Below are 26,724 nucleotides of genomic sequence, written 5' to 3'. Positions count from 1 at the left end.
GGAACCATAAGAATATCCTGATAATTCTGTAGTTGAAACGTCAGCCTCTTTGTATGCTTCATTTTGTCTTCAAAAATGTTTTGTCAAAATTTAAAAATGTTTGTATGTTCTGAAAATAGTTCATGCAAATGTTTTCCCTTGTATATTTAGTTGAAAGGTCACGTCAGACTCTGGTGAGCCCCTCCAGTAACATCCGCCGACATCATCAACTGGACACACTTGCAAGCTCCTTACCTCACTGGTCAGTGGGCCACAGTGATGTTCACAGCCATTCTGCTCCTTGTGTGAGAGATAAGCTACACAGGTATGTCAAGCTGAATTCATTTAAGCATGTTTTGTTTGTACATGGTGTGCAGTAGCTGAGTAGGTTGTTTAGTTTCTGGAGCCATTTCTGCACTAAGTTGGCTATGGCTAATTTGTCCATTGACTCTATTTAGCCGTCTTTTCTCTAAATGCATTGTGACACCTTTTTTTCTAAACAAAAGCATTGACTCAATTGACTCGGCATCAATCCTATTTGTAGGAAGGGTTTCAGTCTGTTGACACTCTTTGCAGGGACAATGTGTGGTCTGGTTTTGTTTCTCAATGGTCAAGATCTAATTTCATTATGCCCTCTTCAGAAAACTCCAATCATGAAATAATTCCTCTAATCATTCATTGAATCCAATAATTTTAAAATATTTTGTTTAGGATCATCCCTCATCTTTCAAAACTCGAGAAAATACAAGCTATGTTTATGCAACCTGTCATAATTATGACTAAGTATCTTTATTGAGCTATATGTACCTCCTCCAAGACCAAATAATAGCTCTGCGGTTCTGTTAGAGTGAGTATAGTGTTTCAAATTGGGTTGAAAGTGTCTCGCTGGAGCATCACTCTTTCTTTACAAAGGTCCAACATTGTAGCTGTTTTGATTACTTTTGTACCTGCGCACTAGCTTTGAGTAATTTGTGTACATGATATGTGTTGTTCCTACTTCTCCCAGTCACTTGCCATGAAGCAAATGTTCCAATTTGCCTTTCTATGATCCACAGTAGATGACTGGGGTGGCACAGTCAGCAAGTGGTTAGCACTGTTGCTTCACAGCACAGGGACCGCAGGTTAGATTACCAGCCTGGGTCGCTGTCTGTCCGTGCAGAGTCCTGCACATTCTCCCCGTGTCTGTGTGGGTTTCCTCCGGGGTGCTTCCAGTTTCCTCCTACAAGTTCTGAAAGACGTGCTTGTTAGGTGAATTGGACATTCTGCATTCTCCCTCAGCATACCCGAACAGGTGCCGGAGTGTGGCGACAAGGGATTTTCACAGTAACTTCATTGCAGCGTTAATGTAAGCTTACGTGTGACACTAATAAGGATTATTATTATTACTCATACTCCTCTACATTGAAGTTCATCAGCTGTAAGGTTTTCCCAGTCAGAGTATATGATCTGGAATGACTGCTTTGATCTTGAATACAATTCGGATTAAAGGATAATGGAAGGGTGCATGAAGGTGGAGTTAGAAGTGTTGAAGATGGGGGCAACATAGTGGTGCAGGTGGTTAGTATTGCTGCCTCACGGTGCTGAGTTCTCGGTTTGATCCCGGCTCTGGGTCACTGTCCGTGTGGAGTTTGCACATTCTCCTGTGTCTGCGTGAGTCTCATCCCCACAACCCAAAGATGTGCAGGATAGGTGGATCGGCCACTCTAAATTGCCCCTTAATTGGAAAAATGAATTGGGCACTCTAAGTTTAAAAAAAAAAGTGTTGAAGATCAGCCATGATTGTGTTGGTAGAGTAGGCTCGAATGACTAAATGGCCGTATTCCAGATCCTATTTTGATGTTTTTTTGTGCTATCGTATGTGATGTTCTGAAATTACAAGCCTGATGCTGAGATAGTTCTGATGTTCCTGTAATTTAAAAGTTGCCTCTTGTAACTCGAGGTATAAAGTTGTCCTCTCTTGAAGCAGTAATGTATGTAATTTGTCAATATGAATTGGCTTGGCTGACTGCCTTGGTGTTTACTCAATTTAGTTGGGTGAAAACCCTTCCCATAATTTGTCTTTATGTTCTGTTTACATACCAAAACACCCCTCCACTGCACATTGTTGGTATTTTACATTTGCTGGTGTCAGCTTGCCTTTTATTTGTAGTATACATGCCTCATCATTGTGTGGTTTCAAGCCTAGCACAAGCTCTTAAACGTGTAATATGGGCTGATAATGTATAGTATTGAAGGAGTGTTGCAATCCAACCCTTTAAATGTTAAACCCCCAAAAGCTTGTTGGACTACATTGCTGCTTCAGTTAGATTTTGAAGACCTTGCGGCACAATGTAAGGAATAGTAGAGCATTTGTGAATCCCTGGCCAAGGTTTCTACTTCATCTAAAAATGAGATCAATTCATTTATTACTTGTTGAAATATTGCTGCATCCCAACATGATTGTCTATTGAGTAGCAATTGCACTTCCTGAGTAATATGTATGCAAATGAGATTTTGATGTTGTAATAAGATAAAATAAATGCAGATTTTCTTGGTTCCCTTTACATTGTAATGATTTCAGAATATTAACTATGGGGCGCATGATGCCGCAGTGGTTAGCACTGCTGCTTCATGGTGCTGAGGCCCCCGGGTTTGATCCGGGCCCCGGGTCACTGACCAATGTTGCACATTTCCCCATGTTTGCGTGGGCCTCACCCCCACAACCCAAAAGATGTGCAGGCTAGGTGGATTGGCCATGCTAAATTGCCCCTTAATTGGAAAAAAAATAATTGGGTACTTTAACTTTAAAAAATAAGAACATGAACCTGCACTGCTGAAGTCCAGTACGCCAGTAATTGGTAATTTCAAGATGATCAACAAGAGAGTGAGGAGCGAGATGAGGAGAAACTTCTTTACTCTGAGTTGTTGGGTTTTAGAATGCGTTGCCTGGGAGAGTGGTGGAGGCAGATTCAATAAGAGGTTTCAAAAGAGAGCTGGATATGTATTTGCAAGTTATTAATTTAGAGTGCTACGGAGATAGGTCTGGAGAATGGCACTAGCTGGGTAGCTCTTTTGGGTGCCAGTGCAAACACAATGGGCCGAATGGCCTCCTTCTGTGCTGTAAATAATAAAAGTCCATCCAGGACTCATCTGATTTTGAATTTTATCGACTAACTTTCTCAAAAGTTGCAGGTTGCTTCAGAACAGCATTGCTCATTCTGTTCCATTGGCCAAAGCAAGATAGCAGTCCACAGCAACACGTTGGCTCTAAACAGGTTTATGCACTGCCATGTTGGTACCCGAGTTGAGTACAGCAGGATGAATCCATTGTGGCCCATAAATCTCCTCTGCACCCCCACAAATCAGTTTTCACTCAATCATTCGCATAAAGAACGAAGGTGCAATGATCATGAGATAACAACCTAAAATGTGAGGTACGAGTAGAACAAATCCACAAGTACCTTTCCTGCCTGTAATTCTGCCACTTAAACAAGCTCAGCAGTGCATAGAAACCGCCACAATCTGCAAGTTCCCCGTCCAAACCATGTACCATCTTGATGTGCAACTATTGCTGTTCCTTCTCTGTCGCTGGGTCAAAAGCCTGGAAATCCCTCCTAACCACACTGTGGATGTACCTGCACCACACGAACTGCAGTAGTTCAAAGTGGCAACTCACCAATGACATCATGGGTGATTAGGGATGGACAATATCTGCTAGCCTTGCCCTTGACGCCCATATCACGTGAACAAAGAAATGGCATCTGGATGCTTTGACCACAAAAGCTCTAGAATGCTCTAGAAACACAAAACAGGTTATTGAAAAATAAGTCCTCCACCTATTTTTAAAAAATGCCGTACTTGATGGGGTACTCTGGGACCTATGATTTTCACATCTGATTAATGCAGCAGGACATGTCTATTTGATCATTATGTTTTCCCCTGGGTCTCCTGATTCAAGACTACTTGATCAATCGAAGCCTTGATCGGGTCCAGCGTATCCTTTTTCAGCTTGGCGAAGCAATCCTCAAAAAACCTCACCAGCTGCTCCGTCGACCACTGCCCCGTCTCTCCTTGGCCCTTGCCCTCCGCCATGCTATCCCGCGATACCAGCTCCGCTTGCTTCTCACTACCAGGACTGAGTCGTTTCACACGGCCACTTCTGGTCCAATTCTCCATACACCAGAGAGGGAAACCTCCTCACTGTAGCACAGTTCACCGATTTATCCCATAAAATCCGAGAAATGTCGGGGGGGAAAAGGCCCGAAAGTCCGTTACAGGCAGGAGCTATCGAATGTGCGACCTACTCCTCCATGGCCGCCACCGGAAGTCTATTTATCATTACGTTGAAGACGGATGTGTGAGCTGCTATAAAATGGGGCATTAATTACCTTCCAACAGCAGTTACTTAAAAGGTAAAAGCAAACTACTGTGGGTACTGGAAATATAAAATTAAAATAAAACGCTGGAAAAATTCAAGTCTGGCAGCATCAGTGGAGAGAGAAAAACAGGGTTAATGTTTCGAGTCTGTATGGCTCTTCAGAGATCTAGTCTTGAAACATCAACTTCGTTTGTTTTTCCCCTCTCTATGCATGCTACCAGACCTGCTGTGTTTTCCAGCACTTTCTGTTGTAATTAATTAACAGGCTGACATATGGCACATTGTTTCAATATGGACAAATATGACAATGTATACAGGAACATGTAGCAGCAATTACATAACATTAATAATTTGCAGCTGGAGGAAGGGAAATATTTGGAAATCATGCATCATGCACTGGAAGCATGTGGTCAGGTGTCAATAAGGTGAATTTGAACACATTGGACAACTGTGAGACCAACAATAAGTTGGTAATGTGAAGCTAATTTTGGAATGCAACAGTTGTAATTATCTTACCCCAACAAGGATATTGGGTGCAATGGATGTTTCTGGATCTTGGGGCAGAGTTATAAAGAAATACTTATGACTAAATTAATGTTACCGTAGGAAAGAATGGAAAGGTTTCACAGTTGGTGAATAAAGTTTCATTATTATAGGACAATGCAGTTTATTCTGCGAACCTATTGAATGAAATAATAAATCATATGGCAAGTTTGGGGTTGGCAGTAGCTGATCAATTGGTACACATTCACTACATTCTTTAGCTAGATCAACTATTAAAGCAGCTAATTTGATGACAAACATCTTGCATAGGTTAGTTTCTATGCTGGAAGTCATTTTAGCTTAATAAGCCCTTGCAACTTTTTCTGCTAAACACAAGTCTCCTCTCGCCCTTCTAGCACCAAAAACAGTCTTTTTCTTTCTCGTTTGTCTTTATCTAGCTTTCCCTTAAACGTATTTCAAAAATTGATAATTGTCGCCGATCATAGATATTAAATAGAACATAGCCTTAAATTGAGGGGTAATAGATATAGGACAGAGGTCAGAGGTGGGTTTTTTACGCATTACCTGCAACAGTAGTGAACTCGCCAACATTGAGGGCATTTAAAAGTTTATTGGATAAGCATATGGATGATAATGGGATAGTGTAGGTTAGATGGCCTTTAGTTTTTGGACTTCCCATGTCGGTGCAACATCGAGGGCCGAAGGGCCTGTACTGCGCTGTATCGTTCTATGTTCTGTAGAACATTACAGCGCAGTACAGGCCCTTCGGCCCACGATGTTGCACCGTCCTGTGAAACCCCTCTAAAGTCCCTCTACACTATTCCCTTATCGTCCATATGTCTATCCAATGACCATTTGAATGCGTTTAGTGTTGGCGAGTCCACTACTGTTGCAGGCAGAGCATTCCACGCCCTTACTACTCTCTGAGTAAAGAAGCTACCTCTGACATCTGTCCTATATCTATCTCCCCTCAATTTAAAGCTATGTCCCCTCGTGCTGGACATCACCATCCGAGGAAAAAGGCTCTCAATGTCCACCCTATCTAATCCTCTGATCATCTTGTATGCCTCAATTAAGTCACCTCTTAACCTTCTTCTCTCTAACGAAACAGCCTCAAGTCCTTCAGCCTTTCCTCATATGATCTTCCCTCCATACCAGGCAACATTCTTGTAAATCTCCTCTGTACCCTTTCCAATGCTTCCACATCCTTCCTATAATGTGGCGACCAGAACTGCACACAATACTCCAAATGCGGCCGCACCAGAGTTTTGTACAACTGCAACATGACCTCATGGCTCCGAAACTCAATTCCTCTACCAATAAAAGCTAATGATGCATGCTTTTCAGCTGTGATGTCACCTTATCAACCTATCCTACTGCCTTTGGGGGTTCTGTGGAGATTCCTTTTCTCTATACCTCTCCGTATTCTCCCCTTTATTGTGTAATTCTTTGCCTTGTTTGATCTCTCCAAATGCATCAACTCTCTTTTATGGGTTGAATTCTATTTGCCACTTTTTTGCCCAACCTGACCTATCCATTGATATCTTCCTGCGCTCCACAGCAATCCTCACTATCTACTGTGCGACCTATTAGTTGTGTCATCTGCAAACCACTTGATCATTACCCCCTACATTTATATCCAAATTATTAATATGAACCACAATAGCAGGGGCTCTGCTGTTGAACCCCCACTGGAAACCGCCTTCAAAAGCACCATTTGTTTCTTGCCACTGAGCCAATTTTGTATCGAGCTTGGTACATTCCCCTCAATCTCATGCGCTTTTGTTTTTTTAACCGTCTGCCATGTGGAACTTTGTCAAAGGCTTTGCTAAAATCCATGTCGGCCACATCAATTGCACTATTCTCACCAATCCCCTTTTTTACTTCCATAAAAATTTCAATCAAATTAAACAGGCACCACCCTCTAACAAATCCAAGCTGACTGCTTTTGTTTAATTCATGTCTTTATAAGTGACCATTTATCCTGCCCACAGAATTAATTGCAATAATTTGCCCACTACAGAAATCAGAATGACTGGTCTGTAATTGCTTGGTCCACCTTTGTTCCCTTTTTAAACAAGGGTACAACATTAGATCTCCAACCCTCCACCTGCATCCAGTGAGGATTGGAAAATGATGGTCAGACCTCCCAGCATTTCCTCCCTGGCTTCTCTTAATAGCCTGATGTACATTTCATCTGCCCAGGTGATATATCCACTTTCAAGGATGCTAATCTCTCCAATACTTGCTCTCTCTACGTTTAGCACATCCAATTCTTTCCACTCCTCCTTAACTATACCTGCATTGTCCTCTTTTGTGAAAACCGGTGCAAAATATTCAGTAAGAACCATACCCACGTGTTCAACCTCTGCACAAAAGGTAACCTTTTTGGTCATTTATGAGCCCTACTCTTTCCTTAGTGAACCTCTTACTCTTAATATATTGATAAAACATCTTGGAGTTCTCAATTTTGCTTCTCAATATTTTTCATAGCCACTTCGCTTTCTTAATCTCTTTTTTTTGATTTCACCCCTCCTCTTTCTATACTCCTAGGCTTGTCTTTATTTTCACACAATGTTTCAATTGAAATGAAATGAAATGGAAATCGCTCATTGTCACAAGTAGGCTTCAAATTAAGTTACTGTGAAAAGCCCCTAGTCGCCACATTCCGGTGCCTGTTCGGGGAGGCTGGTATGGGAATTGAACCGTGCTGCTGTCCTGCCCTGGTCTACTTTAAAAGCCAGCGATTTAGCCCAGTGCTAAACCAGCCCCAATTGATAAAAGTATTTAGTTTTATTTGCCATTTTTAGGCAACTGACAAGTCAGGAATGTATACTTCACACCACTCGCTTGTTGTATACTCTTAGACTAAAGCCTAGCCTGCCTGAATGACTTCCAAACTACAGTAATGACTTTTGAATCCTTCCTGCTACACCATTCTTTAAGTCACGGCTTTACACAACTGATCTACTCGTCCCTACATTTTGTTGCGTGTTTACTGGTTGTAATACTGAGATTTCTATCCTCCACTCTTTCTGCCATAATCTAATTACCAGCTATTGAAACTTAACTTGCAAGACTTTGAACCTGATCTTTCACATGTTGCTTGCCATGTTAACCACAACTTCTTGCCACTCACTCCTATTCAGTTTTGTTGTGTACTGTTGTGCAAGGAAGACAGCATCTCATGGGTCAGTCAGTTCAGATGGCAGAAAAGAATATCCATTTTAACTCTCACTCAATCTATTAAGTTTGCAGATGATACGACTGTGGAACTCAGCCTAGCGCATCAGACAAGCTTGCCACCCCCACATTGATTCTGTAGACCAGTGTTCTTCAAACTTTTTTTCCAGGGGTCCTATTTTTACCAACCCGGCCGGCCTTCGGGACCCAACCCGGCCGGCCCTTCGGGGACCCAACCCGGCCGGCCTTCGGGACCCAACCCGGCCGGCCTTCGGACCCAACCCGGCCGGCCTTCGGGCCCAACCCGGCCGGCCTTCGGGACCCAACCCGGCCGGCCTTCGGGACCCAACCCGGCCGGCCTTCGGGACCAACCCGGCCGGTCCTTCGTGACCCACCCGGCCGGCTTCGGGACCCAACCCGGCCCGTCTCGGACCAAGCACCCGGCCGGCCTTCGGGACCAACCCGGCCGGCCTTCGGGGACCCAAACCCGGCCGCCTTCGGGACCCAACCCGCCGGCCTTCGGGACCCAACCGGCCGGCCTTCGGGACCCAACCCAGGCCGGCCTTCGGGACCACAACCCGGCCGGCCTTCGGGACCCCAACCCGGCCGGCCTTCGGGACCCAACCCGGCCGGCCTTCGGGACCCAACCCGGCCGGCCTTCGGGACCCAACCCGGCCGGGCCTTCGGGACCCAACCCGGCCGGCCTTCGGGACCCAACCCGGCCGGCCTTCGGGACCCAACCCGGCCGGCCTTCGGGACCAACCCGGCCGGCCTTCGGGACCCAACCCGGCCGGCCTTCGGGACCCAACCCGGCCGGCCTTCGGGACCCAACCCGGCCGGCCTTCGGGACCCAGCCCGGCGGCCTTCGGGACCCAACCCGGCCGGCCTTCGGGACCCAACCCGGCCGGCCTTCGGGACCCAACACGGCCGGCCTTCGGGACCAACCCGGCCGGGCCTTCGGGACCCACCCGGCCGGCCTTCGGGACCCAACCCGGCCGGCCCTTCGGGACCCAACCCGGCCGGCCTTCGGGACCCAACCCGGCCGGCCTTCGGGACCCAACCCGGCGGCCTTCGGGACCCAACCCGGCCGGCCTTCGGGACCCAACCCGGCCGGCCTTCGGGACCCAACCCTGGCCGGCCTTCGGGACCCAACCCGGCCGGCTTCGGGACCCCACCCGGCCGGCCTTCGGGACCCAACCCCCGGCCTTCGGGACCCAACCCGGCCGGCCTTCGGGACCCAACCCGGCCGGCCTTCGGGACCCAACCCGGCCGGCCTTCGGGACCCAACCCGGCCGGCCTTCGGGACCCAACCCGGCCGGCCTTCGCGACCCAACCCGGCCGGCCTTCGCGACCCAACCCGGCCGGCCTTCGGGACCCAACCCGGCCGGCCTTCGCGACCCAACCCGGCCGGCCTTCGCGACCCAACCCGGCCGGCCTTCGACCCAACCCGGCCGGCCTTCGACCCAACCCGGCCGGCCTTCGACCCAACCCGGCCGGCCTGCGACCCAACCCGGCCGGCCTTTGCGACCCAACCCGGCCGGCCTTTGCGACCCAACCCGGCCGGCCTTCGCGACCCAACCCGGCCGGCCTTCGCGACCCAACCCGGCCGGCCTTCGACCCAACCCGGCCGGCCTTCGACCCAACCCGGCCGGCCTTCGGACCCAACCCGGCCGGCCTTGCGACCCAACCCGGCCGGCCTTTGCGACCCAACCCGGCCGGCCTTTGCGACCCAACCCGGCCGGCCTTTGCGACCCAACCCGGCCGGCCTTTGCGACCCAACCCGGCCGGCCTTCGCGACCCAACCCGGCCGGCCTTCGCGACCCAACCCGGCCGGCCTTCGCGACCCAACCCGGCCGGCCTTTGCGACCCAACCCGGCCGGCCTTCGACCCAACCCCCGGCCTCGGACCCAACCCGGCCGGCCTTCGACCCAACCCGGCCGGCCTTCGGACCCAACCCGGCCGGCCTTCGGACCCAACCCGGCCGGCCTTCTCGACCCAACCCGCGGCCGGCCTTCGCGCCCGCGAACCCCGGCGGCCTTCCAACGGCCGGCCGGACCCAACCCGGCCGGCCTTCGACCCAACCGCGGCCGGCCTTTCGACCCACCCGGCCGGCCTGTGCGGACCAACCCGGCCGGCCTTTGACCCAACCCGGCCGGCCTTTGCGACCCAACCCGGCCGCCTTTGCGACCCAACCCGGCCGGCCTTTGCGACCCAACCCGGCCGGCCTTCGCGACCCAACCCGGCCGGCCTTCGCGACCCAACCCGGCCGGCCCTTCGCGACCCAACCCGGCCGGCCTTCGGGACCCAACCCGGCCGGCCTTCGGGACCCAACCCGGCCGGCCTTCGGGACCCAACCCGGCCGGCCTGTGCGACCCAACCCGGCCGGCCTTTGCGACCCAACCCGGCCGGCCTTTGCGACCCAACCCGGCCGGCCTTCGCGACCCAACCCGGCCGGCCTTGCGACCCAACCCGGCCGGCCTTCGCGACCCAACCCGGCCGGCCTTCGCGACCCAACCCGGCCGGCCTTCGCGACCCAACCCGGCCGGCCTTCGCGACCCAACCCGGCCGGCCTTCGCGACCCACCCGGCCGGCCTTCGCGACCCAACCCGGCCGGCCTTCGCGACCCAACCCGGCCGGCCTTCGCGACCCAACCCGGCCGGCCTTCGCGACCCAACCCGGCCGGCCTTCGCGACCCAACCCGGCCGACCTTCGCGACCCATGCCGGCCGACCTTCGTGACCCACCATTTTCTCTTGCCTTGTTTGCTGCTGACAAAAATGGAGGAAATGGTTTTGGGTCCGCATGTGCACCGTTCATCATGCGCAATGCGGCCAACTTTTAAATTTTTATTTATTTATTTATTTTTGGACATGCTCCCGGCCGTTTGCAACCGGCGTTATGAAAAGCCGGCTGCTACGCGGGGATTTGCGTGATCAAGAACGCCGCAGACAATGGCTCATTGTCGCGCCCCCGACTTTGAAGAACACTGCTGTATACACCTCCCGCTGCCTCAGGAAGCATTATCAGAGACCCCTCCCACCCAGACATTGCCTTCTTCCAGACCCTTCAGGCAGAAGGTTCAGAAGTCTGAAGACCTGCACATCCAGACATAGGAACAGCTTCTTCCCCACAGCTACTAGACTCCTCAACGACGACTCCTCAGACTGATCTGTTCCCTGTAAGAGCACTATTCACAACACCCTATGCTGCTCTTGCTCATGTATTTGTTTGGCCCCTTGTTCCGCACTGTAACCAATCACCGTTTGTTGATGTACCATTTCTCAATGTTCTCTGTTGATTATTTTCTTTGTCTACTGTGTACGCACTGTGTATGTTCCCTCGGCCGCAGGAAAATACTTTTCACTGTACTTCGGTACAGGTGACAATAAATCCAATCAAATCATCCCTTTCATAGAATTCTGTACAAATATTATATTTCTTTTGCACTTGAGTAACCTGTCTTTCTGACACTTGTTTGTATTTTACACAGTAAGGACTTGCTAAACAATGTTAGAATTGTCACACAGTGGCGGCACGTGGTTCAGTGGTTAGCACTGGCACTACGGTGCGGAGGATCTGGGTTCAACTCCTGGCCCTGGGTCGCTGTCCATGTGGAGTTTGCACATTCTCCCTGTGTCTGCGTGGGTTTCATCCCCACAACACAAAGATGTGCAGGTTAGGTGGATTGGCCACGCTAAATTGCCCCTTAATTGGAAAAAAATAATAAAAATCGGTACTCCTAAATTTATATATAAAAAGAATTGTCATTCACTTATCGCCTTACTTCACTGTCCAATGTGTCTCAGTTTGTGGGGTGACCACTATTTGACATGCATTCCAGAAACGTTTCTCCATCCTGAATATTAGTGGAAACAATTTTCCTTGGGCTCAGAATTTTGCTGCTTGCTGTAAGTCATGTTTTTGGATAGCTTTTGAATTAAGCCTGATCCATATCCTGCAGTGCTGCATTTGATATCGCATGATTTCCGTCTGAGCTGGTCCCTTGTTAAAATGTGACAAAGGATGTAAAATACTTAGCACCACAAAGCCCTTGTATACATTGAGGCATGGAAGAATTAAATTTCGTAATTTCCAACATGTGTCTTGATTTTTTCCAACTGTCCTTTATTTTCAAAAAGTGACGATCTCTTGTTGGAAACTTAATTCTGCTTACTTTTGACAATTTTCTAATATTGGTATTTACCTCTACCATAAAATTGCTAAATCAATGGACTCCGTGCAGACTCGAAGTTTAATTAATTGTGTTCAGTGATCCACAGTTGTTTATTGAAAACATTCCGTGCATGCACCTGGGTGTAGATATGTCATGTATACATGCTGTTTAAATGAACAGGATGTTCTTTGTGTATCTTGAACATAATGTTTCTGGTTTAATTTTTAGGTAGCTCTGCCTGTGGCAAAGTCATTAAGCACTCTCCTTTTTTAAGCTTGGTTTACTGAATGGAGCAGAGGCAATGCTAAGTTACTCTTGTATTGTATGTGCCTGCTTGACTCTGTTTAATCCAAGCTCAGTGTTGTATCCATGCAGTATCAAGTTTATTCCAACGCAAGTGGCAGGATGAAGATTTGCGTCTGCCATGTCGATCATGTTGAATTCATAATTACAGCTTTTGCCATCATAAGTGCTGAGTGGGGATGTGATGCTTTTGCAAGGAGGGAAGGAGATTCAGAATAACTTAACCTGGACTGCTCTAGAATTGCTCTGCAATTGTGTCAAAAATATAATTTGCTCCCTTTTTAACCCATAGAATAGCTAAGCAAGTTATATTTAGCTGGAGGAAATTTCTCATCCAATACTGGCTGTTGGACGAATGATCTTCTGATTTTAGCAACAATGAATGAGTCACTGGTACATGCAGATTTTCTTTACTGATTTGAAAGTTGTTATGACAGTAATCAAATTCAGGATATTCTCCTATTGGCTATTTTACGAACTGAGTTGTTAAATAATTTTCCATTTGCTGTAGAAACTCCTTCCCCTGGTTACCATTGTCCCAGACAAGTTTTGGTAAATTTGAATGTTGTCGCCTGCCCATGCTGTTGCCCGCCCCCATTGGAATTAAACATCCAAACCAGATTAACTTCTTAGCACTGTGCTTAAAGACATAGCTGACAAACTACACTTCTCGTTGTTCCTCTCAGTACCTATTGTCTGGCTGACAGACTATTATACTTGCCATAGCTTTTGTAAGTACCTACTGTAAGGCAATAACATGTTTGACCTTGCTAATCTGCCCATCCATAATAGCCTTGGTAGGAGAGACCTTTGGAAATTTCCACCATCACCATCCAGTTAATTCAGTCAACACTACAAGAAACTGTTGTGTATATTAAACCAGCCAGGGAAATGTGCCCTGACAACAGCTAGCTAAAGTAGTGAAGACCTCTGCTCCAGAACTAGCTACCTGCTCGGCTAAACTGGTTCCAGTACTGACACAATGCGAGCATCTATGTTAGGAATGGTGTAACATAAAAAAAAAACGGGACAATCAATCTGTCCAATTGAAATGAAAGTTTAAGGGAAGAAGCTTATCGACAGAGTCTGAGGCCTCTCAGGTCAGCTCTGTCCACTCCACTGACGGCCAAGGTGCTGTGGTTTAGTGATCCCAGATCCATGTGGCGACAAATGAAAGCGCACTGCAGTACTGAGTCTTCGTGCAATAGTTACTGCATCTTTGTCATTTCCCTCTGTTAGAGTTTCATCGAATCCAGTGGTGGTCATCTCCCTGAGAATTTGGAAGCAGTTTAGGCAGCATTTCAAGCTCCTTTCCCTATCTTTGTAATAATCACCGTTTCACACCAGCTAATTTGGACTCTACATTTAAATTCTGGGAGGGGAAGGGTTTGGAGAAATTTGGGGACCTGTTCATGGAAGGGAGGTTTGCTAGTTGTTAGCTGAAAAGTTCCAACCGCCCAGTTCCAGTCATTTCGGGTATTTTCAAATTGGTGATTTTTCACGTCAAGCTTTTTCCTCCTTTCCATTGGTGCCATCCTCTTTCCCGTTGAAGAACATTCTGTCTCTGGTTATGCCTGACCCGAACCTACATGGCCATATCTTTTCAATGGATTCTGCTCTGTTGAGTGTTGAGGATGAAATGGATTGGGTCACGGTCTTTTTTTTAAAAAAAGGGGTTTTCTTTTTATACAAACAAAGATGAAAGTGAACATACACAGAAACTATACATTGGTTACCATTCACTATGTATATCGGTTACAATTCATATTCCTCTACATGTGCCTAGCTTTGACTTGGCCTCCTGATCCCACTCACCCTTTCTTCCTGCCCCCCCATCCCCATGCTATCTGGCATGCCGCCTTTGTTTGTTGGATCATCCAACCGGGATGTTGGGGTAGTGCAGTGCTACGTCTGCTGTTTTTGTGTAGGGTATGGTTGGGTTCTGTGCCTCTTTTTCCCTCCCAATTGCCAGCCAAGCAGAATTATTCGGCAGATGTTTAGGGAGGTAAAGGATAGGGTGTCGGCCCTCCTCCTCATAAAGAGTTCTGGCTGTTCTGATACCCCAAAGATTGCCACTTTTGGGCATGGTTCCACCCTCATTCCCACAATCTTTGACGTTGCCTCGAAGAAGGCTGTCCAGAACCTGTCAAGTCTGGGGCAAGACCAGACCATGTGGCCGTGGTTGGCCGGGCCCCCCTGGCACTGTTTCACATTTGTCTTCCACCTCCGGGAAGAACCTACTCATTTGGGTTCTGGTTAAGGGTGCTGTGTACCACTTTCAGCTTCATTAGGCTTAGCCTTGTGCATGTGGAGATGGCATTGATCGTGTGCAGTGCTTTGCTCCAGAATCCCCATCAATTTCGAACCCTAGGACTTCCTCCCATTTTTGTCTTGTCTCATTCAGTGGAGAGCATGCTTTTCCCAGTAGTTGCCCATACAGGTTCCTGCAGTTTCCCCTCCCTAGGATGTCTGCTCTCAATAGATTCTCTTTTTTTTGTTATTCCTTTATCAGAGTTACAAAGCCAGAGCTCAAGAGATTGGACAGAGGCAAACCCCTAATCCAGCTCCTTGCCTGCTCCAAAAACCAATTCAAATTGAATCAGATTCCTGGTCCCCATAAGAGAGACATATCAGATCCAGGCATTCCACCTGACCTCACGCCCATCTTAGCCAAAAAGCTGAGAAGCGATTCCAATAGGTTCTCCAGTAGCGATGTTGCAGTGGTCATAGGCATGTCTTTGTAACCCTACGTAGGAAGTTTTGAACCTGCATGCATCTTAATTTGTTTCCCCTGGTCAGTTGGAACTTTGTCTGTACCTCATGTTGCCAGTCTGCGGTCTGTGTCGAGATCTCTGACTGTCAATTCCCGCCCATCCTGTCCCCACCTTTTGAAGGTGGAGTCCATGTTGGCTGGTGCAAACCTGTGGTTTGTTGCAGATGGGGGCCTGAAATGGACATCTTGGTTAGACCGAAGTGCTGTCGTAGTTGATTCCATGACTGTAGTGTCGCTAGCACCACTGGGCACGTTGAATGTCTAGTGGGTGGGGATGGGAACGCTGCCGTGGCCAGGGTCCGGAGAGATGTCTCCGTGCGGGAGCTCTCCTCCATTTTTACCTTTCGGCCTCTGGTTCCTCTGTACTCTTTCCACTGTTGCTGCCCAGTGGTAATATTGCAGTTTAGAAGGGCTAGGTCCCCCATGCTTCTCATTCTTTGCAGGGCTTTTTGTTGTTGTTGAAATTTTGGGTTCTCTTCTCTCTCTTTCTCTTTCTTCCCCCCCCCCCCCCCCCCCAAACACAGACACCATGATCAATTTTTCCACTGTTGCAGAAGGCCTTGGGATGTAGATGAGTAAGGATCTGAATAGGAAGAGAAACCTGGGCGGTATGATCATCTTGATCATCGGCACCCTCCTTTTCTTCACCAGACTGGTCAGTTCCACTTGTGGACCCTTGTCCAGTCATGGGCAATTTGGATTCCCAGGTAGCGGAATTTGTTTTGGGCCTATTTAAATGGCAGTCCCTCCAGCTCTGCCCCTCTTTCCCCTGGGTTCACTGAGAAGATCTCACTTTGGCTCAGATTGAGTTAGTAGCCCGAGATGGTTCCAAACTCTTTCAGGAGCTTTCTGATTCCTTCCATGCTGTTTCGTGCGTCTGCAACGTAGAGGAGCAGGACACCCGCATCGACCAAGACTCTGTGCTCTCTTAAACCCCTTCCAATTCTTTGCTGCTCTGAGCGCGATTGCTCGTCATTCAATTGGGGGCCAACAGCAGTCGGACTTTTATAGAAGTCCACAAATCCATCTTGTCCCGGGACCTTCCCCGCCTTCATGGAGTTGATGCTGTCCGTGGCTTCTCCCAGTTCTAGTGGTGCTTTCTATCCTCCCTGACAACTGGCATGTCCAGTACATTAAGGAACTGTTTAATCCCCAAGTCCCTTTCGGGGGGTTCGGAGGTGTACAGCCCCTGGTTGAAGGCCTCGAATGCTTCGTTGACCGTTTTCGCCGTTGCTGTCTCTAATCTGTACTATTTCCCTTGTGGCTGCCTGCTTTCTCAGCTGGTGAGCCAGCAGGTGGCTGGCGTTGTCTCTGGATATTCTCTCACTGAAAGCCTTGTCGGCCTGAAGAGTTGTGTTCAACCGTGGAACGTGGTAAGACATCCTCCCCCAAAATGATAAGTCGATGTCGGGGATTTCTGCCATGGTCTTCCTTATAAACTCCGTATTGTCCCTCTTGGGAGCATAGATGTTCACCAGCACCACCGGTGTTCCAAGTCGCCACAGCCTGTTGCAGCCAGCTAGTGGTGCTTTCTATCCTCTTTACCATCCTTGTACCTATGTTTCTTCTATGATTCTCCCCCCTCCATGTTTTCTTCCTCACCCTCTCCTGATGCTGTCCCCCTCCATACCCCCCCCCCCCCTCCATCCCCCCCCCCCCCCCCCCCCCCCCCCCCCCGTTGCCAGGAGCGCTCTCCATAGCGGGAGATGTGCCAAGGCCCCCTTGACCAGCTTCTCTGGTCAAAATCCTACATCTCTCTACCTAATGGTATTGTGGGAGTACCTTCATACCTTTAGGACGGGCACGAAAGTAAAGTTGAAAGGGACAAAATATGCACATTTAGTTTGTGACAGTATTGATGCAATGACTATTATGCCTTGATATGAAAAATACTTGACTGAACTATGTTTGTCAACCTACAATTGCTTTTTGGTGGTGTCATTGAAAGAGAAGAGCCTGCGATCACTTCCGCATGTTTTAAAATCTTCATATGCTCATTCTATTCCATTGAGTATCCCGATGTTTGTGGGTGCAACTTTTGGACATGAAGAGGGGATGAAAAAGTAAGGTTAAGGGGGGGGGTTGTTGGGTTACGGGTATAGGGTGGATATGTGGGTTTGAGTAGGGTGATCATTGCTCGGCACAACATCGAGGGCCGAAGGGCCTGTTCTGTGCTGTACTGTTCTATGTTCTATCTATGGTTGTGCTTAGGTTTGTTTCTCTGGTGGAGTATGCTGCATATTGGTAATTTTTTATTTTAGCATTAGTCCATATGACTCTGAATTCATATGTCATTGTCAGTTTCAGCAAAACCTCCATGGTCATTGTTGGAAGGTTGAAATGAATAATTTAATAATGTAAATAGCTGGGAAAGGTTTGGAGAGGGAAGAATAATGACAAACAAATGTCCACGTTTCGGTTTCATTTTCCCTGTCGGAGAAGATCTATTAGTTCCACTTAATTTCTTCTCCGTTTAGCCTTCATTCCATTAGGTTACCATTGTAAAATCACATGACTGCTTGAATCCTACTTGAAACTGACTTGGGTTGTTGCCGCAGATATCTTGTGGAGCTAAATCTCCTGTGATTCTATTTTTCATTAATTCCAGATGCTATCCTGATTACTCGTAAGAACCTGGTGTAGGTCAGAGTTCCCCTACTGGGCTCATAGCACATGCAACTAAGTATTTCGCCATATTTACAAATTCTGAATCGGTCACTAGCACTTTCATGGCTTTTCTTGTGACGGAGCATATGTTTGTATCTGTCTTTCAGATGAAGTGGTATACCCCCTGGAGTGGGCATAAAGGATGCCATGCAATTATTTTGAAGAGGAGCAGAGGAGTGAGTTCTTCCTCGTGTCTTCCCCAATTCTAGTTATAATTTCATTTGTGCGCACATTGGCTGTATGCTTCCTGTGCTGCAATGCAGCTACACTTCAGAAGTACTTAATTGGCCCTAGCCATTTGGGATGTCAGATCATGAGGCACTGGCGGGTAACCTTTAAATTGCACAATTACATGATTCAATCATGTTGGATAAACGTACTGAGCCATGAGGGCTACTGAAGACGTTGCAGCTATATTACCATGTTTCTTTGCAGATTGCTGAATTTAATTGCAGCTGGCTGTGATTGGTGAGCAGTTTGAAACTTTAGGACTACGATGTGTAAGGACAGTGCTGATAATGAATGACTAGCTATAGAAAGATACTAAAGTATGTGTACTTCTCAAGTGACTGTGGATATGTCAGGGAAATTGATTCTGTGCTAACTGTGCAATGTTATTAATTTAAATAGTTTTAACAACAGATCCCTGAAGTCTTAGCTCACTGGTTTAGCTTCCTTGCATGATTAATGCTTTGCGAATCTACATTTATATAGCATGTTCATGTTGCATTCTTGAAATTTGAATAGGTCCATTTTACTTCTGTGACATTGATTTTTAAAAATGCAACCCAGTAGGGAATGGATTTCAGGATGTCTTATGTGAAACAGCGTTTTGTTTGGAATGCTGTCGTTCGACATGCTGTTGTGACAAATTGTTAATTTTGCTTTCATTTTATTTATGAATACAACTTGCTCTCTGAAAGAAAAAGGTGTCTGAAACAGTGCAAAACCAACTCAGCAAGAATTGTAGGGAAGATTAGTGTCATCCAGTCTTATTTTGCCAAAGTCTAAACTAGCACAGACTTGTACATTGCAAAGGATATAACAAGCTTTCTTGATTTAATTTTGAAAGCTGTACAATTTTTTTCATTACCTCAGCATTTTCTAATATTCTAATACTCTGCGATAGTGATCCCAAGAAAACCTCTTTGTGAGAGTCAAATCAGAGTCGTCATATTCTTAAAAATTACTGGAGAAGGCAGTTTTAATTAGTTAATTTCTGTTGAAAACATTTTCACTGTAGTAATTCACTGAAACACTGGAGCAAAGGGGTGTGCCATGGACTTGTCTGTTCCATATATACCAAGTTAATTTCTCCCAAGATATTATGATTTTGGTTGGGGAGTTCCAATAATGTTCATTCTAGCCTGAGGGTCCCCATGCTAGTTGAACTGGTTAATGCCCCAATTGCAGCGCCCGCTTCCTTCCAATCATCAATGGGAAAGGCTGGGAAAATGACCCTGTTTTAAAAAAAAATAAATGTAGCTTCGAACAAAACATGAGCTTCACTCTCACTCTGTTACCAGTGAAAATTTATCAATTGTCACCTACTCGCTGGGAAAAGCTGTTAGAATATTGGCAATGAAAATTCAAATTACGCCCGATTCCCAGTTGTCTGTACAGGATTCACAATGATCTGTGCCTAAAGGAGTTCTGTGCCAGCTTGCAAAGTGATTTAAATAATTTCCAACTTTTATTTTGAAGAGCAAATCTGGTTTTGCATGCATTTTCTAAATTTTCTGCATTTGCAGTGAAAAACTTGCCATTAAGGATGCAGTTACTTAATTCCGTGACTTTTTTTCCCTGTATCTTTCACATCCTTCTCCAGTTTCTCTCAGATCTTCCTTCATAGGGCAGCACAGTGGTTAGCCCTGCTGCCTTACAGCGCCGATGTCACTGGGTCGCTGTCCGTGTGGAGTTTGCACATTCTCCCCATATTTACGTGGGTTTCGACCCCACGACCCAAAGATGTGCAGGATAGGTGGATTGGCCATCGTAAATTGCTCCTGAATTGTGAAAACATAAATTGGGTACTCTAAATTTATAATTAAAAAAGAGCTTCCTTCATGTCTTCTCTTCCATCCTCTTGTCCAAGAGTGTCACTTCGTGCTCCTCAACCGTATTCCCACGAAATGATTGAACACCCAACTTTGCCTCTGTTCCCAAATTAACCAATATTGTTAATGGCTCTTTCTCTTCAGGTATTGCCCCTCTCTCCTTTTAAATCTGCAGTCATCATCCCTCTCTTGAAAAAATAGCAACCCTTGAACCCAGATTATATCCCTCATCTTTTTTGACCTGCTTCCAGCCTTTTTATGTGGTTGATCACACATCCTACTCCAGTGCATCTCTGTTGTCTTCTAGGCAGGACTACTTTCAACTTGGTTCCATTCTTCTTCATCAAATCCTGTCAAGAGTATCACTTGCAATAGTTCGCTCCTTCCTCTGTCCCTCACCCAAGGATCAATCCCCCCACCTTTTTAATTATACGCACGCTGTCCCTTGGCAATATGTGGGCAGTGGGCAGCACGGTAGCATGGTGGTTAGCATAAATGCTTCACAGCTCCAGGGTCCCAGGTTCGATTCCTGGCTGGGTCACTGTCTGTGCGGAGTCTGCACGTCCTCCCCGTGTCTGCGTGGGTTTCCTCCGGGTGCTCCGGTTTCCTCCCACAGTCCAAAGATGTGCGGGTTAGGTGGATTGGCCATGCTAAATTGCCCGTAGTGTCCTAAAAGTAAGGTTAAGGGGGGGTTGTTGGGTTACGGGTATAGGGTGGATACGTGGGTTTGAGTAGGGTGATCATGGCTCGGCACAACATTGAGGGCCGAAGGGCCTGTTCTGTGCTGTACTGTTCTATGTTCTAATATCCGAAAGCGCAACATTAGTTTTCTAATGGTTAGTTTAGTATGCTGAAGACAGCCAATTCTGCTTTGCCACTACCTCTCGATGACTCCATTTATTAAATTATCCAGTAATGAGCAGACTTTTTTTTCAATGAACGGTTTGGAAGACTAAAACCTTTTGTTTTGATCCCAGCTCCAAACTCCAGTCTTTGGTCACCAATTCCATGATGATGGCCTGAGATCTAGCCAAGCCTGTTTGAAACCATAGTGTCATATTTCACCCAAGATGGACTGTGTGTTGTTCCTCGTGTCTTAATAAAGCTCGTAGTCTCAAAGATGGAGAAGATGCTTTGTTGTGAATTTGTTCTGTCTTCAGAGCTTAACTTACGGCTACCTCAAATGCTGCCTGTCTGTGTCCTGCTAAGAGTTCTGCCTTCCGTGAAGTGTGTTGTCACTTCCTGTCCCTGTGTATATATATATATATATATAGCTCTCCCGAGCTCCCTCTAGTGCTTGCTCAGTTGTATTGCATCTAGTCAGATCTACAATCACCACAGACTGCACTCACCATGTAATAGCAATAATAATCTTTATTATTGTCACAAGTAGGCTTACATTAACACTGCAATGGAAGAACTGTGAAAATCCCCTAGTCGCCACACTCTCGTGTCTGTTTGAGTACACAGAGATTTCAGAATGTCTAATTCACCTAACAAGCACTTCTTTTGGGACTTGTGGGAGGAAACAGGAGCACTTGGAGGAAACCCTAGCAGACACTGGGAGTACACAGACATTTGATTTGATTTATTGTAACATGTACCAAAGTACAGTGAAAAATATTTTTCTGTGGCTGAGGAACGTACATAGTACGTACAGAGTAGACACACGAATAATCAACAGGGAACATTGATAAATGGTACATCGACAAAACAGTGATTGGTTACAGTGTGGAACAAGGGGCCAAACAAAGCAAATACATGAGCAAGAACAGCATAGGGTGTCGTGAATAGTTCTTGCAGGGAACAGATCAGTCCGAGGGGGAGTCGTTGAGGAGCCTTGTAGCTGTGGGAAAGAAGCTGTTCCTTTGTCTGGATGTGCACGTCTTCAGACTTCTGTACCTTCAGCCTGATGGAAGGGTCTGGAAGAAGGCAATGCCTGGTGGGAGGGGTCTCTGATGATGCTGTCTGCCTTCCTGAGGCAGCGAGAGGTGCATACAGAATCAATGTGGGGGTGGCAAGTTTGTGTAATGCGTTGGGCTGAGTTCACCACAGTCTGCAGTTTCTTGCGATCTTGGACTGAGCCGTTGCCATACTAAGCTGTGATGCAGCCGGATAGGATGCTCTCTATCGCACATCTGTAGAAGTTTGTGAGAGTCAATGCAGACATGCCAAATTTCTTTCGCTTCCGCTGGAAGTAGAGACGTTGCTGGGCTTTCTTGACTGTTGCATCAACGTGAGTGGACCAGAACAGACTGTTGGTGATGGTGACCCCCAGGAACTTAAAGCTATCGACCATCTCCACTTCGGAGCCACTAATGCTGATGGGAGTGTGTGTTGTGCTGCGTTTCCTGAAGTCGATGATCAGTTCCTTGGTCTTTCCAACATTTAGAGAGAGGTTGTTTTTGGTGCACCGTTCAACCAAGTGATTTATCTCCCTCCTGTAGTCTCATTCGTCATTGTTTGAGACGCGGCCCACCACAGTCGTATCATCCGCAAGCTTATAGATTGAGTTGGAGTTAAATGTTGCCACACAGTCATGGGTGTATAGGGAGTACAGTAGAGGACTGAGCACACATCCTTGCAGGGCTCTGGTGTTGAGGACTATTGTGGAGGAGGTGCGGTTGGCTACCCTGACGGTTGCAGTCTGTTGGTGAGGAAGTCAAGGATCTAGCTGCATAGGGAGGGGTCCGGTCCAAGATTGCGGAGTTCAGTTATTCGTCTTGTTGTGATAATGGTGTTGAAGGCAGAACTGTAGTCTAAACAGCAGTCTTACATAAATGTCTTTGTTGTTGAGGTGTTTGACTGTTGATTGGTGATCCAAGTTGGGAATCGAACACTGGACCCTGGCGCTGTGAAGCAACAGTGCTAACCACTGTGCAATCACTGAGACTATCTATTTCCACTTCCTGTAATATTGTCTGATTTTGCCTTTGCCTCAGCTCATAAGCCTTCACCATTTGTTACTGTGGTAACTTGACCAGGAAAAAGGTAGTTAAATACGAATATGCACAGGTAATAACAACAAATGACACCATAGCACTTAGTGATGACATCAGTAATGAATTTAAATGAGATGCATAACATTCTAATACTTCCCTTCTCAAAATGTAATCCCCCGTAAAGACAGAAATACAATGAAACAAATGCCGTAATTATACATCACTCTTTTGCGACTATGCTGTGATCAGCACAGTACCAGTGGTTACTCCATCAACTCTGGTGGCGCGTGACTTAGTTCAACTGAACTTGTGGGCGCAGGAGTAGGTTGAGTAACTGCGTGAGTGTACCTGTGCTGAAGTAGAGCCCATTAGAAGTCCTGATACAACAGGCTGACGGTGCAGACTCGATGGGCCGAATGCCCCCCTCCTGCACTGTATGTTCTATGTAACAGAAACCATTGCTGGTTGAGTTTGCACAGCAGCATTTCCTTCTGTTGTGTTAGCTGGAACTTTTGCTGTCTCTGAGTCATGGAATAGACTAATATGGCCTTGGTGCCTGTAAACAACTCTTCCATTGTTCAATTTCCCCACCAAAGAAACTGGACCAGTTTGGGTAAGAATAATTCCAGGTAGCCAATGCTGCTTGCTATCAAAACTCCTGATTTAAACACTACCATTCGGGTTAAAACATCTCTCCTTAGCATGATATCCTGTTTCTCCTTGTGCCTTTCTTGTCTCCTTCCCACATTTGCTTTGACATCTGGATGCAGCAGATCCAGGTGAGTCTTTGGTTTTCTACCCATCAATAATTCAGCTGGTGAGAGACCCTGTAGTTGTTTGTGATGTGATGCGATGTTGAAATAAGAACCTCCGGAACTTTGTCCCAATCGCGTCATCTGCCACCTTCCTCAATCCTTCCTTCAAGGTCTGAATAGCTCGCTTGGGAAAGTCTCTAGCAAAAAATTGTCTCTGGAGGACACACAACCTGGGTTGATAAATCCACAAAAGAGAGACGACTTATTGCGTCCTCATTAGCATTGTCCTCCCATGTCCTGTACACTATGCTGTACTGATATGCTGACAATGTGAGCTCGGCACTCTATTCTTGGTGAGACCATGGGAGGAATACATTTTTACTTGCTGAAAAGGCTAATCAATGGTTAGTGTTATAGATTGTTATTATTATGCATCTTATTTAAATCTATTGCCGATGTCATCAAGTGCTATGATGTGATATGTTGTTACTTTTGTGCATTCTTATTCAACTATTGTTTTGTGGTCAAGTTACCAGTTACCTTGAGACTTGACTGCTCCAATGCACCCCTGGCTGACCACTTGCATTCTGTCCTCCTGTAAACTTGAGATAATCCAAAACAATTCCTGTCCGTTTATAAAATTGGGACAAGCTCAGTAACCCTGTAACCCCTGTGCTCACTGACCTGTATTAGCACCTGATCAAGAAATGCCTTGATTTTAAAATTCTTAACTTGGTTTTCAAATGTCTCCTTATCTCGCCAACCTCCAGCTCCATAACTGTCAGATATCTAATTATGGCCTCTTGAGCATCCCTAATTTTAATTGTTTCACCACCAGTGACTGTACTTCCAGTTGCCCAGACCCTTGCTCTGGAATTCCCTACATATTTGTGCCCCTCAATGTCATTTATCTCCCTTTACGATGCTTGGGATCTACTTCTTTGATCATGTGATTTAAATATCTCCTTTTCTGGCTTGCTGTCATTTTGTTTTATGCCACTGTGAAATTTGTCCTTTTGGGGTGCTTCATTAAGTTAAAGGCTCTATGTAAGTCTTTATTGTATTACTTTTGATAATAGAACTTACATAAAAGCAGCTCCTGCTGTTTGGATTGGAAAATAATTAAATTGAATTATATGATGTATTTTTATTAGCTAGTGAAATTTATTTGTTTTGTGTAGAATGTACAAGTTATATGCACAGTAGAAAAATGAATGCATCTCTAAAAATTTGTCAGGCTGCATGTGTTTTTAAAAATCTATAACCCTCCCCTTCCCCCACCCACAAAATTAAATTATAAATGTCAGTTTAACTCAGTTGGCAATATTATTACCTCTGAGTTGGGAGGTTATGCCAATATTGGACTTGGAGCATTATAATCTGGGCAAACACTTTGAGTTGTCATGATGAAGTACTGCATTTTTGGAGGTACAGTCTTTCGATGCTGTGCAGAGCTCTGGTTACTTGTGCCCCTTTTCAAGTGGATGTTTCAGATCCCAAAACAATTGAAGAGCAGAATACGTCTCCTGTGCCCTGATGAACATTTCTCCTCCATTTTGCTGCAATACTTAAAATGGTTGCTTTGCTTCAAACCTAATGACTGAACTCAAAACTGTTTTTATTGGATGTGAAAAACTTTTAAGATATCCTGAAAAAACACAAGCTCCTTGGAACCATGGGTGACCAGGGAAATTGAGAAGGGAGGGGGAGGGTTGGGGGGAGCGGGAGGAGGGGAGGGGGACATGGGTGAGGGGGGCACAGGGGCATGGTGGAGGGGGAGGGGTCAGGGGAGGTGATGGGGCAGGAGGGAAGAGGGGGGGAAGGGAGTCATGGCATTGCAGAATAAGGATAGGGAATCTAATAATCGGGCAGTTAAGAGGTAGGTGGCGAGGGGTGGGGTTGGTTATGTTATTGTGATGTTGTTCGTGTGTCAGTCCGCTCTGCTGTTTAGAATGTTTAAATGTTAAAATGATAAATGCTTCAATAAAATGTTTTCTTAAAAAAAAATCGCACATCTTAACTTTCACATGATTCTCCACTTTGAATGGAACATTTTTATTGCCAAAACTGCTACTCCCCTACTACTGACAGAGAACGAGGTGAAGAGAACTTGTCTCACCCAGTTCTGCTTTAGCTTTAAGTGCTCCTTGTCATTCAAAGTGAGTTTCCTGTAACCAGGCTCTGTCTACTTTCTCCTTTTTATGGAAGGCCAGGACTTTTATCCTTTTGATATGATGATGTATTCCCCACAGGTGCATAGTTTTAAATCAGCTAACACCATTGTACAGCCACCAGAAGAAAAATAGGATAGGAATTTTGTGCCATGTTCTGGCGTGCATCAAAACACATCTCTCCCATTTCAAGTCACACCAGCTGACATGGTAACCTCTGCCCAAGGCCTGTAACTTCCCCACCCACCTCCCATCCACTGCCCCTCCCATCCACTGCCCCTAACCACCAACAAAGACAAAACAGAAAGCACACTCACTATCACCACTATCACTATCTGTCGATTCCCACCCCAGTCATTTTACCATAGACACTAAAAGCTCCACTCCAAAGTCCAGTGTCCTCGCACACCTCTCAGTTCATGATCTCATAAAGTCCATCGCCTCCTCCGGCGAGTAAAAATTAAACCCCTGCTTCTAATCTGTCACCCAGAAGCGGGCAGGGTACAAAACCCCAAACTTGCCCCTTCCTTGAAGAGGGCAGCTTTTACCTGATTGAAACCAGCCCCCTCTTTGCCAGCTACGCACTCTGATCCTGATAGACCCGCAGTTCACTCCCTTCGTAGGCGACTCTCCTGGTCTGCCTCGCCCACTGCAGAATCTTCTCCTTGTCCAAGAAACTGTGCAACCCCACCACCATTGCCTTCGGCGGCTCCTCCACCTGAGGCCTCCTCTGCACCATGTACGCCCGATCCATCTTGAGGGGCAGATCAAAGGCCCCCCTCACAAGCGTTCCAGCATCCTTGCCACATACTTGGCAGTGTCTGCTTCCTCTATACCCTCGGGCACCCCGACTATCCTCA

The 26,724-nt window shown here is 46.6% G+C and overlaps 1 protein-coding gene across 1 annotated transcript in view; it reads left to right on the top strand.

Annotated features, from left to right (window-relative positions):
- LOC119958402 (protein FAM117B-like) overlaps positions 1-26,724 on the top strand; it is a 238,812-nt gene that overhangs the window by 47,921 nt on the left and 164,167 nt on the right. The window contains 3 exon segments of the mRNA XM_038786919.1: positions 151-224; positions 226-252; positions 255-308. Coding sequence (XP_038642847.1) covers positions 151-224; positions 226-252; positions 255-308 — 155 coding nt within the window.

Source organism: Scyliorhinus canicula, chromosome 2 (assembly GCF_902713615.1).
Source record: "Scyliorhinus canicula chromosome 2, sScyCan1.1, whole genome shotgun sequence".
Classification (NCBI taxonomy): Eukaryota; Metazoa; Chordata; class Chondrichthyes; order Carcharhiniformes; family Scyliorhinidae; genus Scyliorhinus; species Scyliorhinus canicula.
This window is presented reverse-complemented; position numbering and strand designations above follow the sequence as displayed.